Raw genomic sequence first — 18,486 nt, forward strand, 5'->3', positions numbered from 1 at the left:
TATTTCTCGGCTTTAATCACTCAGTCAGTCAGCCTTTATTAATCCTGACATTACTGAATTTGTAATATACTAGTAGCTCAGTCTGTTCTATTACAGGAAAGTAAAAAAAAAAAAAAAAAAATAGTAAAGACATTGATTAGATAATTATGATAGCATACTAATGAGTCCTTGCCCGTGGAGATATGTTTTCGTAGAGGACATACTAAATAAAATTGGCGCGTAATTACTTCGCACGCAGAGAAACAAACATCTCTTACACTGAGAGAGAAAACCCATTTGTCATTTCTTTCTGGAGGGAAGTACAGTCTTAGAGTCTGCTCACTTAAATGTCATTCATGTAGTTCCAACACCGCGCTAAATTAAAAAAAAAAAAAAAAAAAAAAAAAAAAAAAAAGTACGCTTATTCTAGATAAAATCTTAAATACAATAATTATCCTATTTATTTGTGAATATTGCTTTCTACGTCAACTCCTCATTCATCGATACATTACGAACATGAAACGAGCGATTCTTCTTTACAAAAGTAGTCAGCGAAATGAACACGAAACCGCTGCTCTCTGCTGTCTACATCCCAAATATCTAGAACGCCTCCGACCTCTATGACTGAAAACTTCTTGAGTTAGTTCCCGTATCAGATAGCAAAGCGCAAAGCTTCTTGGGAGGTTGGAAAACCTCAGTCTCAGGAGAACATCATGGCACGAGTGGAACTGATTGTTGTGTTATTATTATTAACACCATTTTTAAGTTATTGTAAAAAAAAACAGTCTGGATCAAGTGATGTGATAGAAGAAGTGGACCGAAAGAAACTCGAAAAACTGATCAATAACGAGGAATATTTAGCAGTGTTTTTTTGTAAGTGTACTTTTGAAACGGAAACTTTGGGATCGCTGATTTTCTATTGCTTTAGGGTTCGGATTTGAGTAACCCGGGAGCTATTCCGGTGCGCTACCTAAGAATTGTGGGATTAAATTTGTTCCACTGGCTTTCCATTTTAGGCCCGGAGATGGTGTGTAGTTACGTAATTTTGATTAGCCGTAATCGTTTCTTATATGGAATGTACAGTAAATTAACTGTTAGTGCGCAAATCTAAAAATTTTAATATTTCAGTGAATTTCATTTATATTTGAGCAATGTTTATTGAAATTATTTAAGTGGAAAATTGTTAAGTGGTATGTTTAAAGTATTCTTGCATCCTCTCCTTTCTAAAAAGTTACACTATATTTTTGTAATATATCTAAAATTTTTTATGTATTTGTAATCATTTCCTAAGTTTGTAAACTAATTGAACTAATATAAATATTAGTAGCTGTAATAATTGAAAAACTGAGTTAAAATTGCATTTATATTTTGGGTTTTTGTTTTATCACAGGCGCTTGATTTTCCTTCAACCCATGAATAATTTAGGAATCAGCCGAGGAATTTTATGCGAAAGTTAATTTAGTTAAGTTTTCGTTCTACATTTTATCCTCCTGAAACTTAAGGGGGGAGGGGGAATGTTGGTTTCTTTTAGAATCTTTTAAAAAGAGTGACATTTCCGAGAAAAGAATGCTGTATTCTCTCTCTAAGTTCATTTGCATTATTTACATTATTTCTTTTTAATGCTGTATGAAATCATTAAAGCTTTTTATTATGTGTATTATCAAAATTTACATTGTCCTTAAAAAACTGAAGGATATATTTGCAATCATAATGAAACTGTGGTAAGTTATGTATAAAATTATCAAATTCTGTATATATTTTTAAAGTTTTGATGTAAGTATTTATTATCTATGAGCAAGGAATAAGTATGCAATTACATGAAGCAGTTACACTAGTAAATAAATACTTGTAATGAAATTTCTACATAATTATATGTATTACTGACAAAAGCTCTAATTTGGAAATTTTCGTATGTGAATATATACCCTTGTATGAAGGAAGTAATTTTCTGTCAAGAAGTCAGTTATAAATGCACCAGATGTGTATTTAGCATCCCTCCCCCAATACATTGATTTTCTTTGTTGAGAAGAGTGTTACTGCTTATTAATATGCATATGTCAGATAATGAACACTGTTCATGTACATTTCTTTTATGTATTAAGTCTCTTTCAAAAACAGAACAATTATATTTAGAATTTATCATAATTTCACTGAGTATTAAATCAGTAAATTATTAGTTTTTACAGAGAAAGGTTTTTCTATTAGTTATTCAGTCTGGAAGAATTTAACATGCATCATGTTTATTTCAAGCATGAGATATCATGCATTCTTGAAATATTTTGTATAGAATTCATTATAATTATTAAAAAAAATTTTTTTTACAGACTCATAAACAAAATATTCATGGGCAAAAAGTATAGAGTTAAAATGCAGACTTTTCTCCTGATTTATGAAAAAAAATTAAAAAGCAATAAATATATTTGTTTCTATACCAAGACTAATTAAATAAAACATTTCAAGAGTAAAAAGTTTGATGAGGAATGTAATAAAGTTATATATGTTAATATATATAATATGTATAATAAAATCACTGATGTATTTTTACATAAACTTTTTATACATTTTACTTTAGGAAATTATGAATAAATTGTCAAAAATTAGGGAATAAAATATCATTTCTTAAATCATAAAATTGCTCTTCATTTTTATGGTTTAGTAAAATAATTAAGAATGCTTTTTCCTTTCACTGAGGCATAAAAAGTAATATTATGATTGCTCTAGTATATGTGATATAGTAAATAGTGTGAAAAGTATAATTTTTTAATTAATTATAAAAAGAAGTGAAACATTAAAGATTCATCTGCTATACATTATATTGATTTTTACATTATATGAATTGTTAAGTTAGTACTGAATATTTTATGAGCTTAATGTGTTATGTGCCCCTTTATCATGCATGAACCATTATTCAGCTTTTATTGATGATGCATAATAATGTAGCTTTTCTGCAATACATATACTGTTAAGCTAGAACTGACTGCTTCATGTGAGGAATTGTGTGTCCACGTTATCTATTTCATACTGTTTCATATGATGAATGTGTGTGCCACATAATATAAACTAAATACATCATCTTTTATATTTTTTAATTTATAATGCATTTAATGACCTTCCTCATCATTTCTTTCTTTTACTTTCTCTCTTTCTTACTTTAATAAGTATATCCTGTTTATGAGAATTGCCCATTGATCTACAAAATGCCCAATTTACTGCATATGTAGCAATCATCATTGAAAAAAATCTAACGAATTTTCTAATATTTTCAGTGGTGATCTATGAAAATTTTATGTTTATGAGTCCTGACTTTATCTCATAAAAACAAAATCTGAATTTCTGATTAAATATACTTTTTACAAAAGTAAAAAATAAAAATTATTGGGCAAAATAAAAATAAAAAAAAAAAAAAAAATACTTTGGAAACAATCTTTCAAATTAAAAATTTTTAAGAATGACAAAATATTGGATATTACATAAAATAGCAAGTAAATTTAATTACGTGCACAATTTATACCAGAAGCTGCTACATGTTATTTTCTTCTTTTACCCCCATCTTGCCTTTAAGGCCAAGTAATGATAGGTAAGTTTTAAGGCCAAGTAATGATTTTTTGAAAATATTTTTGCATAAAGCTTAGGATTAAGTTCTGATATAGATTTTCCATTTAAGAAGATTATCAGTAAATCTGAAATATGTTGAAGAAGAATGTTGTGGAAATATTGTTTGATAAGCTAAATACTCATTCAGCTTTAGCACTTAATAGTGATAATCTCCATATTGACTTTTAACTTGACACTATGAGATATTTCCTCTTAAAGCTATCTCAGCAAAATCCCCATAATAGTTAATTTTTATTTCATGTTCTAACATAAAATTTAGGATTTGTCAAAGTATAATTATGACATGCAAGACATATTTTCCTTGGAATAAGTAAACAAGCAAGCAAAACAACTGCAAATTCAACATAAATTTAACAAATCGCCCTCTTCCCCAAGAGCCTTCACAGCTCACTACTGAATAATTTATATAAATAATTTTAGTTTACACCTGGTAGATTTTAACTGAGTCAGTAAATATCTGTATATTATACATATTCATCTATGTTTTTTGAGACGTTGCTTCATTTATTGCATGAAAATAATCCTTGGTAGAAGCTATAAAACAACAAGTTTCATAAGTGATCTGCAGCTTAATATCACAGACATCAAAACATAAAGTGATTCTTAAGGAGAGGAAATTTAATCAAGCTAGTGGTTAACATTAGATATGGGTTATGAAAGATATTAAAAGATAATTACAGCATCGGAAAAAACCTATTCTGCTAAGTTTTATAAAGACAAGAACTGAAAGCTCATTACAGTTTCTTACTTTCACTGTTACAATTATATATTCATTTTTAATGATACTGAGATTAATAAAATTCAGTTATTTTCTGACTAATATTGCTTCATATATATCTAAAGATATCACAAAGTTTTAAAGAAATCAAAAATCATAACAGCAAATTTAAATTATGTGATATTTTAATCTTAATTGAAAATGTATGACCTATATTTTTGGCTCAGGCAAAATTTTCTCAAAAATATTTTAAAAAATAAATTCAAAATTAAGGGTCATAGCATTTTTAGTTAATTAATATGTATGAAGGAAGAATAAGGAAATATAACCATTGCAGTTTTGTAAGTATAATAATATTTTGCTTCTAACTTTTATATATTTTACTTCAGCCCTTATTTTTTATAACCACTTTGAGTTGGTCTGATACTGGCCATAGTAATTTTATTCTTATTACTGATAACAGTTCTATCTATCTTAATAATTTATAACTGATTTTTAGAAATGATTTTACATGTTCTTATTCATATTACTTAATATGATTGTGTGCTCATTTGGACACAAATTGGCCATTTGTGAGGCCTTTTTTAATTTTTTGAAGCACAAATAAGAGAATCTATAATCATACTATTTCTGGTGTGTTTTTCTGATTACAACCGTGTTGAAATTTTTAAGTATTTGATCTCAGCTTATTTGCACTGATTGTTGAATCTCTTTTTAGGACCACTTAGTGTACACTGTCATACAACATCGCACAAAAGTAGACTGTGTACAGTATTTAACTACTAAAACTAAATTAGTAAATTCTTTCTGTCTGATTCTGAATTAACCTATATCCAAGTCATTTGTCTTCTGTCAGGAGTCAAATAAGATGAATTTACTTTCATCACTTTAAATCACTTTTTCTCAGAAACCAGGACTTTCTTTTACTGATCTTGAAGCAAATTTTAAATCTGTCTTGCCACTTATTCCCACCTTATATCTGGTTTCTTTCAGTTGCTTCAGCAATTTAATCTATGTAGCTAATGTGCTGTTCGGTTTTTGTCATCGGATAAATTTTTTTCATTCTAGAACCTCTGAAAGAAATTTTTTCTGCCTCTGAAAGAAATTTTTTTTACAAGTTTACTTTCATTGCAAGTGTATGCTTTTGTTGATCATGTCTATACAAGTGTATGCTGTTTCTGCAATCTTCTTTTACCTGATTTAAATATATCTTAGCATATATCCTTCTGAATTCCATTTTGAGCTGCCTGATTTCTCTATGTAATGTTTTATTATTATTTGCTATTGTAATAAAGGTTTTCGAACCCAGCTACTTAATCTGTGACTAATGAGTAAGCTATCTAAACTTTCACATTTTAAAATCTAATACATAACGTTACAGTATCAGCGACAAAAATAATTTTAAGGTAATTTATATAAGTTATTTTTGCAGTTAAAAGTTATTCAGTGTTTCTTTATGAAAGAAACTATTTCTTTTCTGTATGAAAGATATTGTGCTACTCATTTTGCATGTTTCCTGTTTTATAACACCTGTTTTGAAAATAAATAAATAAAAATATTATTTTTGAAAATTAATTTTGAATAAAGTGGTTGAGTAAGTAAAAATTTAGTTGTTCCTAGTGTTATGTTAGTTAGTCGTTCCTAATTACCTTTATTGAAGAATTTAGGGAGACATAATACACATGTATAATAATTAAAGATATTGTAGGACCTGTGCTGAAATGTACTGCAGAAATGTTTTAATTGCTAACTGTAGTAGAAATGTAGTTCTTATTGAATTATAATTAACACTAGTAAATTTATGAATTAATTAGAAATTAATCTTAATATTTTTTAATAAATTCATATCTTACTTTAAATCATATACCTTAATAAATAATTTATAATAACTTAATTTATTTTGGTTTAAAATTGTAAAAAATTGATCATCAATTCTTAATAGTGTTTACACCTTCAAAATTTTCATTTGCATTCACTGTGCATGAAAATAAGTTCATTAATAAGTTCATATCTATTAATTATTTGCATTTAGTTTTTCCTTGCTTTTTTTAGCAGGTTGCTAAATATATATTTCACAATTTTTTTTACTTTTCAAATTTAATTTTTCTCTAATATTTAGCATCCTCTTATTTATTATTATCTTACTATTTTATCCTTAATATTTAGCATTGTGTTGGTTTATCTGTTTTTTATTTGCATTAGTTTATCTGTTTATTATCTTAATATTTAACTTCTTTTAGCAGGATGCTAAATATTCAAAATTTTACTAATTTTTATCGATGTATACTTGTCAGTTATTCACAGTGTTTTTATTTATTCTACAAAGCCTGTGTGTGTACTATTATAAATGAGATAAATGATTTAGTAAGGTAGATGGTAATAAAAATTTCTATTTTTTTACTTGTGAATGGTGCGTGGTTCGTTATAATTTTTTTTTCCTTGTGAATCTAAAGGGCTTATAAGGGCTTTTTATTTATTTTACATTTATTTAGAAAGTAATTGCTGTGTGTTTAATTTTGGCATTTTCCATTTTTAGGACACATAAATTAATTTTAAAAGCTATTATAAAACAGTGGAGCAATTATAAACATGATTCATAAATTTATAAATAAAATGTAGATGCCATGACCGAATCAGATAACATAATTAACACTAAATTGGATTTTTGGATTGGAGAAAAATTGGATCTTTTCTAGTGTAACATAACATGATGATAAATTTTTCTGAACATAAAAAATAAATGAATAAAAAGTCTGTTAAGCTTAATATTTTAATAAACAAAGACCTAATGTAGAATGAGTCACTTTAAAAATATTGTATTGTCAGTACTTATTTTGAAAGAAGAATCTGTTATAAGAGATTAGAGTGACAATTTTAATGTAGGTATCCATTAGACAGCAAAGGCGGCAAAGATCTGCTCAAATTGTTTTTTATCTTTGTTCTGGCCTCCTCACATAAATTCAGATAAGTGAGAATCAAATTTATTTTCAAGCTGGAAGTATTGAGTTGGCACATTTTTCTTTCTTTATAAAGCTATGTGCCACATGTAATGTAGCAGAAAGCTTCAAAATAACTTAATTAATTTATTGCTGAATGATTTATTTTATTTGAATATTTCTTCATTTTTGGTTGTTAAAAATCTGTCAGTTTATATATATGCAGATAGACATATTAATAAATAAAAAATTCTTTTATTACAAAATAGTTCCTTAAATCTCTATTTTAATTTAGTTATTTCATCTTTCTGTTTCCAAAATAAATTGCTTATAAATCACTTTAAAATGTGCCATTTCAAAATAAATCAATCTCATACAACACTATTATATAATGCTAATGATGCAGCCGCTTACATAAGGTTGCAACCAGTAATAATTTTGAATTTAGTAAATGAAACTTTAACCAATAGAGATAAAGTTTAACTAAAACTGAATCATTGTGAAGTGGATTTTTATCTTTTACATGTTACACTCTTTCTTTCCCTTCTCTCTTGTCAACTCGCTTGCTGTCTACTGCTCGTTCTTCCATTGTAATTCATTGTTATAAAGATGTATGAAAGATGCAAATGTGGTGAAGAACAAGCACGCAGATTCCACCTAGTATGCTGTGTGATTCATATTAATATGCTTCTTAGGAATAAAAAAAAAGTTAAATATACCACTGCAACTGTAATATCTTTTATGCACTAAGCTCCATCATTCTATAAATTATACTTTCCACTGCATGAACACCTAACTAATTATTCAAGTTCTATATACAGTAGTACCTCCCAATAAGGGACACCCACTGGACCAGATGTTTTGTCCCTTCAATAGAGATGTTCCTTATTAAGAGGTAAATACATGCATAATTCAAATGGACCAGGACCAACAAGAACTGTCCGTTGTTTGGAGGTATCCCTTACAGGAGGTACTAATGTATTTTAATTTTCTTTCCTATTAGTCTGCTGTCAAGGATTTTAATATAGTTTAAAATGTATTATAACCAGTTTGGTTGTTCTCTAACTGTTTTCTCAACATTTTCTCATATACTAGATACCAAAAGTTGTAAAGATTGTGGTGTCATTTTAGAAGAGCTTGAGCGAATTGATGATGATGCAGGAAATTTTGGTGTGGCATTTGTTAAGAATAGTGAAAAATCTACAGCCAAAAAGTATGGTGTTACTTCATTTCCTGCTCTTATGTATTTCCGGAATCAACAACCTGCTATTTTTGATGGTAAGAATGAAAAATTATATAATTCATGTATTTATTTAGCTTGCATAGTTTTTGCGATATTTATAGGGATGTGAGGAAAGAAAAAAAAAATAGTAAAACTCCTTAATACTTTCAAGAACATTGAAAATAGTGAACCAAGAAGGTACCATTGGATTGAAATAAAATTTAGTATACATAATGACACAGATGAAAGATTAACTTGATTTCAAAATCAAGGTAATTAAATAAATACAGTGTGTACAATTAGACAAATACAGTGGAACTTCAGAAGCGCATCAGACCACCTCCTTCCGCAACATGGCGTGCCATTGAGTTAAATTACTCAAAGGGCCATTACGTTATGACCACCCTGTTAATAACATCTAGAACCATCTTTAGCCCTCAAAACTGCCAGCACCCGGCATGGCATTGACTCCATAAGGTCTGAGGTATCTGGTACCAAGCACTCACCAACTGATACTGCAATTTCTACACTCATTAAGGGGCTAGCGTGGCAGCACAAATTTGGTTTTCCAACTGGGACCACAAATGCTCTGTTGGATTAATGTCAGGTGAATTTGGAGGCTAAGACATGACTGGAAAGTCACTGGAATGTTCCTCGAACAACTCCCTGACGATTCGACCCTTACGACGTGGTTCATTATCCTGTTGGTAAACACCAGGGCCGGGACGAGGGTGAGGTGCACTTTTCTCAGATGGACAAATAAAAGGGGCGCCAAATTAGCTATTCAATCAAAAATTCAGAAATTTATTTTTAAAACTTATGTTTTTTAATTTTCAGACTACTTAAAGAATTTTGTGTTATAAACAACCCCCCCCCAAAAAAAAAGAAAAAGAAAATGAAAAACTAATGTATTTTTTGAAAAATGTAAAACTTTAGAGATGAATATATCATCAGGATTTGAAGAGAAACAAAAAGTTAATAAATCAAATTGTGAGGAATCAATTGATATAAATTGTAGTTTTCCAGAAAAATATATTTTTGCAGAAATTAAAGAAGTGTTCAACGTTTTAATTTCACACAGTTGAAATGGCGATACGAAAAGTTAAATGAAATCTCTTTCGAATTTTCAGTTTCTAACTATTGAACAATTAATGTTATTAGATTTAAGTGATTTAAAGGCAGCAACTTATAACTTAGCACTTAAATATCCGAATGATATGAACGCTGAAGGAATTTATCCAGAAATATCTAGTTTTAAAAATCACGCTATTTTAATAATTCCGGACACAAAAGCAGCTACAAATTTAGAACTTTTAAAAATAATTCATGAATATAATTTATTTCAGTCCTATCTGAATTTGGAAGCAGCGTTAAGAATTTTTCTAACGTTGCCAGTTACTGTAGCTAGTGGCAAAAGAAACTTTAGCAAACTTAAAATAATAAAGAACTGTATGATATCTTCACTAGGCCAAGAAAAACTTTCAAACATGGCCATTCTCTCTATCGAACATGAGTTAAGTAATCAAATAGATTTTGAAAAAATTATTGATGATTTTGCTTCAAAAGCAAGAAAAATTAAATTATAAATATGCTTGAAAAGTTTATGCCATAAATTTTTGAGCAGATGTTTTATTTATACTAAATATTATTTGCCATTTTTCAAAAAGTATGTTTTTAATGTCTTCCATTTCAAAATTGTTAATCATTATAAATGTTTCACTTTATGGAATATTCAAAGTTATAATTAAATATTACTGCAAGAGTTATTGTATTTTCACATGAGATAGTTACTTTTAATGAGCATAAATTATATATATATAAATATAGTTAATTTGTTCTATATATATATATATATATATATGCAATAATGCATATATGTATATATATGTAAAGAAACTGTGGTTTGAAGGTGGCAGAGTGGAAAGCATGATGACGCAATTTAGCACAACATATCTTGAAAAATCACTATCTTTATTTTTTCCATGCATATCAAATCATCCTTTTTCAGATAAGATACTTCCTAATTATATTTGAATAGAATAACTCCCATTTTGGAGTACGACGTCATCTTAAGCAAGTAAGTGGCAACAGAATGGATGAAATGCATCTTACCAGCAGGAGAGCTAACGTGGAAAAGGGAAAGGTTATAGCACTTTCGTAGCAAGAAGGCTGAAGTTTCAGTTCACAGTTTTGGTTTAGAATTAATTTGATTGGACGATAGGCATCTGCATTAAAACGTTACATAAGATAGAAAAGTCTGGAACCTGCGAGAAGAGATTAATTTAGGGGCAGATTACCAAATTTAGAATGTTAATTTTGAGGTCGTCAATTATTTTTTTTGAAACAGCTATCATATTTTGTTATATCTTACATATCCCCCCTTCAAAAGAAAAGTTGGGTGAGCAGGGTGGAAGAACAAGCATTAGAGCAGCAAAATGTGAAAAGTTATAACTGTGAAAATACAAAACATATTTACTTTTTTTTTTTTAACTGTGAAAATACAAAACATATTTACTTTTTTTTTTAAACAAAAAATTATTGCCATAAAACTTTGAATGATATTTTGACATTTCATTGAAAGTCATAAAATTTTGAATTGAACTATGAATCTTAGCACTGTATTATTTTCAAACAATTGCATATTTATATGTAAGATAAAAATGTATGAATCAGAATTATAATATAACTGTAAACATTAATTCTTCCTCTTTATTTTAAAATCGTAATAACTTCTCTCCATTGCGTCATTTCTAGTTCACTCTATGCCCCGCGCAGCTCTGATGACGTAATAATTCGGAACTGAAACTGTCCTTGTAAACCAAAACTTTTCTCTTCGCGTGCTTCCATCTTTCATAACGACGCACTTCAGCTTTTGCCCTCTACTGTGCTAAGATGTAATTTTGCTGGCTTGCTTTCTATCTCAACAATATCAAAAATGTAAATCTTCTGTGCAAAGGCACGACTAGAGTGCCAAGTGATTGTGGCCACAAATATCAATTGGAAATAAAAATGGAATTAAAACTGCTTCGACTGCCAAGTTCTTTAGATATTACCAAGTTAGCATTACTAGCATACTACGCAATCAAATTCTTCTTCAGTATGGGTCTAATCACGCATCTACAGTGTTCCGTCCCTTCCTTTGCTTTTATCATGACATATATTGCCCATGTTTGTATAATGTTATGTTTTAAAACATCATTTAGTATTATTTATTTATTCTTCCCCCACACAAATAGGTAAATAAATAATCTTGCATTGTATACAGGGGTGCTCATTTATCGCTTTGCCTCAGGTGAAAAAATATGTTGGCACGGCTCTGGTAAACACCATCCCTCATCGGAAATACTGTTGTCATGAATGGGTGAACCTGGTCGGCAACGATGTTCCCATATTGCACAGATGTCAGGGATTGTTCTATGGTGATTATGGGCCCTAATGTGTTTTATGAAAACATTGCCCACACCATAATACCCTCATGACCGGCTTGTCACTGTCCAACTGTGCATTCAGAAGCTAGGGTTTCATTTGAAAATTGGCGTATTGACATACGACCGTCGATGTAATGGACCAGAAAACATGATTTGGCAGACCATGCAAATTTCTTCCGTTTTTTTTTAATGTCCAATTGCGATATTTCTTGGCCCATTGCAGATGCAGCTGGTGATGATGTGCAGTCAGTGCAGGAACATGCTCTGGCCTCCCCCTGGCCATATGCAGCAATGTATGTTGCACAGTGCGTTGAGAAACACTCTGGGTCACCACTGTTGTAGCTGGTGGTGATTTCGTCTGTTGTAGCTGGTGGTGATTTCATCTGTTGTAGCTCTCTGGTCATGGCGAACAAACAGTGCATAGAAATTTCTGCTCTCCTCCGAAATCAGTACACCATTGACGAAACATTGCTGGCCAGTGACTTGTCATTTCACCATTCATACACTACTTTTGATATGTGCTTACAACAACTGCACGTGAACAACCCCACTAAACACACTGTTTCAGATATTGATTTTCCCAATCGCCAAGCCATAGCGTTTTGACCTTTATCAAAGTATGATAAATCAGCTGCTTTTCCCATTATGTTGCTTATAATCTCCAACATCAGCCACACATGCACAGTGGTTTTATTCCTGGGTGAGCCCATTGTTATCGATAGAGGGTAGTCATAATGTAATGGTTCTTCGGTGTAGATGTCTGATGTTGTCCTGAGGCAGATGAGTCACAACCACCTTTAAATCATGTGCAGAGTAATATGGTGGCATCTGACATTTCAGCTGGTTCCACACATGCTCTATAGGAGACAAGTCCAGAGAGTTGTACCAGCCATGGAAGAGTTTGAACATGATGTAAGAAGTTTTGAGCAGCTCGAGGTGTATCATGTTCCACATCGGTTGAAGAATGTCATAAACATAACATTGGCCCATTAAGGTTCCATGTAACACAATTAGAGTGGACCAGCTATCATTGGCTAATGGCGCAGGCAGTGTGTCGCACAACGGCGTGGGTAGAATTGTACTGTTGACCGGGGTGCCTCCACACCCATATGCGGTTATCATCTGTTCCCAAAATGAACTGAGATTCATCATAAAACCCCATGTTTTGCCAATCTGTAGCATTACTTATTGCTCTGGCTTGGCACCACAGCAGACAGAGTTGTCGGTATTTTTTTGTTAAAAGTAGTACAGAAAAGGGTGCTTGGATTGCACATTCGCATACAAGGCATCTGGAAGTGGTTTATGGAACACCTCTACATCTAATTGTATTGTGAAACAAGTCACCGTGTCATCCATGAGCTCTTGCTTCACGATATTTCAATCCTCTTGCCTCATTGTCTTCTTCATCACTCCTGATCCAGTTTTCCTTCCGCTTGTGGGTACCATCTCATGTCCATTGCTTCTAGCATGTTTTGATGGCACTTTGTGAACAATCAACCTGTCGAGCAACATGGGTGGGTGCATTGTCCGGCATGCAGTTTTCATGCTGATGACCAGTCTCATCTTAAACTTGCTTATTTGGGAGAAATGTCTTCTTGTACATTACCTGGCATACTTCACTTACTTCACAAAGTCCTCCTAGAGTCAGACTGTATTCGATACATTTATAAATCACCTACATGTTGGTTTATATAGGGTGATTGCAGTGGCATTGCAGCGTATGTAGTCATGTGCATTGGCACCAAACTTGGATCATTTGCATATCGAATCTCATTATACTTAATGTATAATGGTGATTGTACCTTTCTTTCTTTTTGGTGTGCTGTTTTTGATGATTCTGAGTGTATGTCCTAAATCTTTTTATAATTATTTGTTATGCTAATTTTCCTAGAACTGCTTATCTTCTTAACTTGGCTTTTGTCTTATATTTATAATAGAATTGCTGAAATTTTATTCTTTTTAACTTATCAATAAAGGTACACTGATAATGTTTAAATGCATTTTCCCCTTCATTTTCCAGGTGACTTGAAAGATGAAGAGAAAGTACTTGCTTGGTTAACTGATTTGGATTCAATGGAACTGCCTGATAAAATAGAAGAAGTGAATGCAAAAATTCTTGAAAATCTGATAGAAGATAGTGATTTCCTGGCAGTTTTGATCTGTGAGATGATAAGCATTTTTTTCCATGTGTAATAAGCATTTCTAATAATGTTATAACAGTCTATACAATTTCTTCAATTTCTTGCAAAGACCTTTTCCATTTTGAATAATATTATTTAGTAAAAAGTAATATTAAAGTTGAACTTAAAAATTTCTTTTATAAACAGCAATGTACTATATATAAGATTTAAATATGAATACAATTATTTTTACTTTCATGTAAACATTCTTTATCCTTTAATCAGGTAAAATATTTGTGTAATTCACTAATTCAAAAAATCTCTGCTTCCAACAGTTCTTCATATTTTGAAGGTATGCATTTTTTCAGCTATATAGTATTCACTTTCCAGAACTTTGCTTTAAAATAGTTAATAAGCATACAAATGTTGGTAAAAATCCCAATATTTTGTTTAAGTTCCACTTAGTTTCATAATGCGTTTTTTTAGAGCAATTGTGTAAAAAAATATTTCCCATATTTTTTTACACAAGTTTCTTTTAAAGTGCTCGTAATGTAATTTAAACCTGTTACTAGTATCAGGCGTTTTAAATATATTTAAATTCTTCAATGAATCTAATGAAACATTTTAATATTTTAACTAAAATGTAAATGATGTATTAGCAATATAATTATATTATAAAAGAATTTTTAAATATAAATAATTTTTAATAATAAGTTTAATAATAATAACTATACTATGATTTTAAATAATAATTGTACAAGTTTCTACTTGCATTTTTTATGTAAAGATTTGCAAGCATTATCTAATTCTGTGACTGCTCTCAATCATTTAAGCATGAAGCATGGCTGTGTGTTTGTGATGCATGATTCAAAAATGTTAACCATGACCTCCAGTTGGAATTCTGCATGCTGTGTCATCAGTATATTGAACTTCTAGCTTTACTGACAGCAAAAGGAAATATTTTTTAAGGTTTGTATAACTCAATAATAATGATCTTGAATTGTGCACTTTTTATATTGACATTTCTGTGACATAGTATTTGAAAGTAGAAATGGTATATTTTTAATTATATTGAACAATAAACTCTGAGTCATTTTTAGGCATTAATTGGGTTATAGATATTTTATATTTATATAGTATTTGAACGTATAAATGGTATATTTGTAATTATATTGAACAATAAACTGCAAGTCATTTTTAGGCATTAATAGGGTTATAGAATATTTTATATTTATATTTTTAATGAAAATTTTCTGTATATATTAATCTAAATCTGTATTCCAGAAAGTTTTATGCAGATGGTGTGACATGGTTTTATTTATATTTGTAATTAGATCATCAATGTATGTTAAATCATCATTTTAATTTCAAATATATCATGAGCATTTAAAAGCTTTTTAAATACCACTAAGCTCTTCATTTTTAAATATCAAGAGCAATCAGTTTCCAAGTGCCTGAAAGTGGAATATTCAATTTTTATCCTACATTTGGTTCTGAGCCACTGATTGAGCTCTGACTTGAATTTATAAATCTTGATATCTCATATAAATGCAAGCCTGTTTTCCCTTCAGAGTCCTTCACAAAGGCACCTGCTCCTAAGCAACTAGCCCTTAAGTTTAAAATTGGGCCAAAAAGCAACCTTAATTTGTCATAGAACTCTGTCGATTTCAAAGGTGATTCGATACAGGTTTTTGCAGATTGTCCCCTTCTCTTTTTAACCTGTATCTAGTCATCCTTGAAGTCAGTAGAATTTTGTTTAACATGTATAGCAAACTAAGGTTTTTTTTTTTTTTTTTTTTTTTAACTGAACTTGCATAAATAATTGAGCTTTAAAGAAAACTTTAAAGTACTCGGAAGTGTTTTAGCATTTTGTTCTTAATCTCTGTGTTATGTATTTTAAATATTTTCATATTAAAAAACTTTAATACATATTTTGCTCAAAACATAGGACTAGATATGATTAACTATGGTAGTGTATATTAGGGCTATCTGTCTAACAGCAAGCTTGCCTTTGTAGAGAATTTTCTAAGAGAAACTAGCCCATGTTTATGTTACACATAGAGGAAACCATGACAATACTATGCAGCCAGCCCTTTGAACTACCAGGAACGGAACCAGAAGCAGACTGCAAGCATTTTCTATCTTTAATCATTTGACCACTAATTAAGTATTGCATCAAAGCTTAAGTGGGAAATGCATCACAAAATAATTTGTTAATATATATTTGTATAGGTATGACACATTTACAGGGCCGGTTCTAGAACTGGAGCAAACAGTATGGCTGCCCCGAGCAGGAGAATTTAGGGTTGGTACATATTTTTTTAATTTAGAGAAGCACAAAAGAGCAAAATTCAGGAATAGCAAAATTTTTAGAATTCAGAGGAAGCGCTAAGCAGCAGAATTTAGAACATGCAGATATTGCATTGGAGGCTGAAATGCCTAGCATAACCTTTTATACACACATTTAGATATATACTGGTGTCAGAAAAAACTGTGATGGACAATTCTTTTAAGAATATATAGCAGTATACATAGCAGCGTACTGATTCTGACATGTGATTTAATTTGAAAGCTGTTTAAACATAGATTTGCAAAAGAGCAAAAGCCTGATTAGGAAATGCAGATACTGTATTCATCATGATTTAAGAAAGTTTCTACAAGATACAGTGCTTGTGTGATAGGTAAAACTTTTTTGGAGTTACCAGAAGCATTTATAAATTAGATTGTTTCATTTGTATACCTCAAATACAGGAATTCAGTTAAATCCCTGAATGTACGGTAGCATTTGGGAGATGTTGATAGGGCCTGATTCCACAAGGTGAAGTAGAGAATATTCTCTGAGCGTGCACTTAAGAGACAATCCCTAAGCTTCAGATAATATTAAAATTATGGGTACTGTTCTGTTATCAGGACCAGATTCTGAAATGTATGTGTGTATCCATATATGTATTGATGTATGTATTCCATGTATGCATATATATATATGTAGGCACTAATGTATGTGTGTGTGTGTACATATATGCATATATGCACACACATACACATGTGCATACATGCATACATTTCTGCATCCGGTCCCAATAATGGGGCAGTACCAAATTATGTAAACTTTTACATATATTTTCAGTCCTAGAACATCTAATATATTGATAAAATTAGGGGTGTGTCATTGATCCTACGTACAGTCTATACATAGGATAATTTAATAATTTAAGTGATAGTTCCTGAATGGATTTGTCATATTTGAATTCACAATAATAAAGAAAAATGTTTAGAATTACAAACATCAAGCAGCAAACATTTTATTGTTATCTATGCTTGCTGCCCTTCTAGAGAAACTAAACTTTGCAACAACAAAGATAATATTATATGTAGAGAGTTGCTATATCTCTCCTTCCCCATTAACAACATAGTTACAGTGTAATTTCTGTGATAAATTTTAGTGTATATGCAATGAGTATAGATGTAAAAGGGAAATATATACAGTCAAAAGTCGTTAATCCGGACTCGTCGGGACTTCGGCGATTCCGGATTATTGATTTTTCCGGATTATAGATCATCAGTTTAAATCTCGTAAGATGGCATGCAGAAATTCTAAAATTAAAAATATGAAACCGTAATTTATGAAATAAAGAACAATTATTATCTAAAGGGTATCAAAATTTACAAAAAAAAAAGCTTAATATTTATTTGTTTACTTTATTAAACATTTCTTTCAATGTAAGTTGTTTAAGTTGCTTCGTTTTATGTGATAATAATTTCTCTTTAATTCTATAAACAGACATAATTTCTTGTTCAGTTACGAAGTTCCGCTGTTCAAGACCCGTAATTGCTGTGCCGAGAATACCGACTAACTTGTCAATCGAAATTTTTCCGTTTTCACTAACCTCTCTGTCACCTTCTTCATGTCATTTTTTGCAGCAATTCCACTTTTTGTTTGATGGACATCAAAACATACTTTCGTTTTGTAGATCGTTTGGGAGCTCCAGCATCGAAAATTCTATTTGATATAATCGAAAGTTCAAGTTTACTTTTATAGTATTGCTCTTACAGTCTGCAAAAAATAATAAGCCGGATCAAATTCGAAAATTAAGGAACTGCACAATCATCAACATTAACTGAAATAGATAATTAGATACTTTTAGCTTATTCCGTTTGTTATACATAAAACGCGCATGCGAAAACGTATTCTACACTTGCGCAGACGTAAAAGGTCTTACGCACACGCGTAATCGCCTATCCGCATGTGTCAACGCGGCGCATGCGCAGAAAGTTTTTAGCTTTGAGGTCCGGATTATAGATCATTCCGGATTATGGGTGTCCGAATTAACGACTTTTGACTGTATAGTATACATATGATATTATTATGAAATAACAATAATGAATAGCATGTAATTAATCTTTGTAACACACTGCAAACCTGAAATGTCTACCAGAGCATCAAGTTTTCTTTCTGAATATGTTTATC

At 30.6% G+C, this 18,486-nt stretch overlaps 1 protein-coding gene across 3 annotated transcripts in view; it reads left to right on the forward strand.

Annotated features, from left to right (window-relative positions):
• Positions 1-636: 636 nt before the first annotated feature.
• hlk (hulk) overlaps positions 637-18,486 on the forward strand; it is a 120,102-nt gene continuing 102,252 nt past the window's right edge. Inside the window, exons 1-3 of one of the 3 annotated variants that reach the window (XM_085826550.1) lie at positions 637-852; positions 8,344-8,526; positions 13,919-14,059. In XM_085826550.1, the coding sequence (XP_085682676.1) occupies positions 693-852; positions 8,344-8,526; positions 13,919-14,059 (484 nt within the window). In that variant the 5' untranslated portion in view covers positions 637-692. Of the gene's footprint in view, positions 853-1,012; positions 1,170-8,343; positions 8,527-13,918; positions 14,060-14,863; positions 14,988-18,486 lie in introns of those variants that run through there. The other 2 variants (XM_085826551.1, XM_085826552.1) reach the window with 2 other exon arrangements.

Source organism: Stegodyphus dumicola, chromosome 11 (genome assembly GCF_044657685.1).
Source record: "Stegodyphus dumicola isolate Sdum_Otavi_A_Nest chromosome 11, ASM4465768v1".
NCBI classification, from domain to species: domain Eukaryota; kingdom Metazoa; phylum Arthropoda; class Arachnida; order Araneae; family Eresidae; genus Stegodyphus; species Stegodyphus dumicola.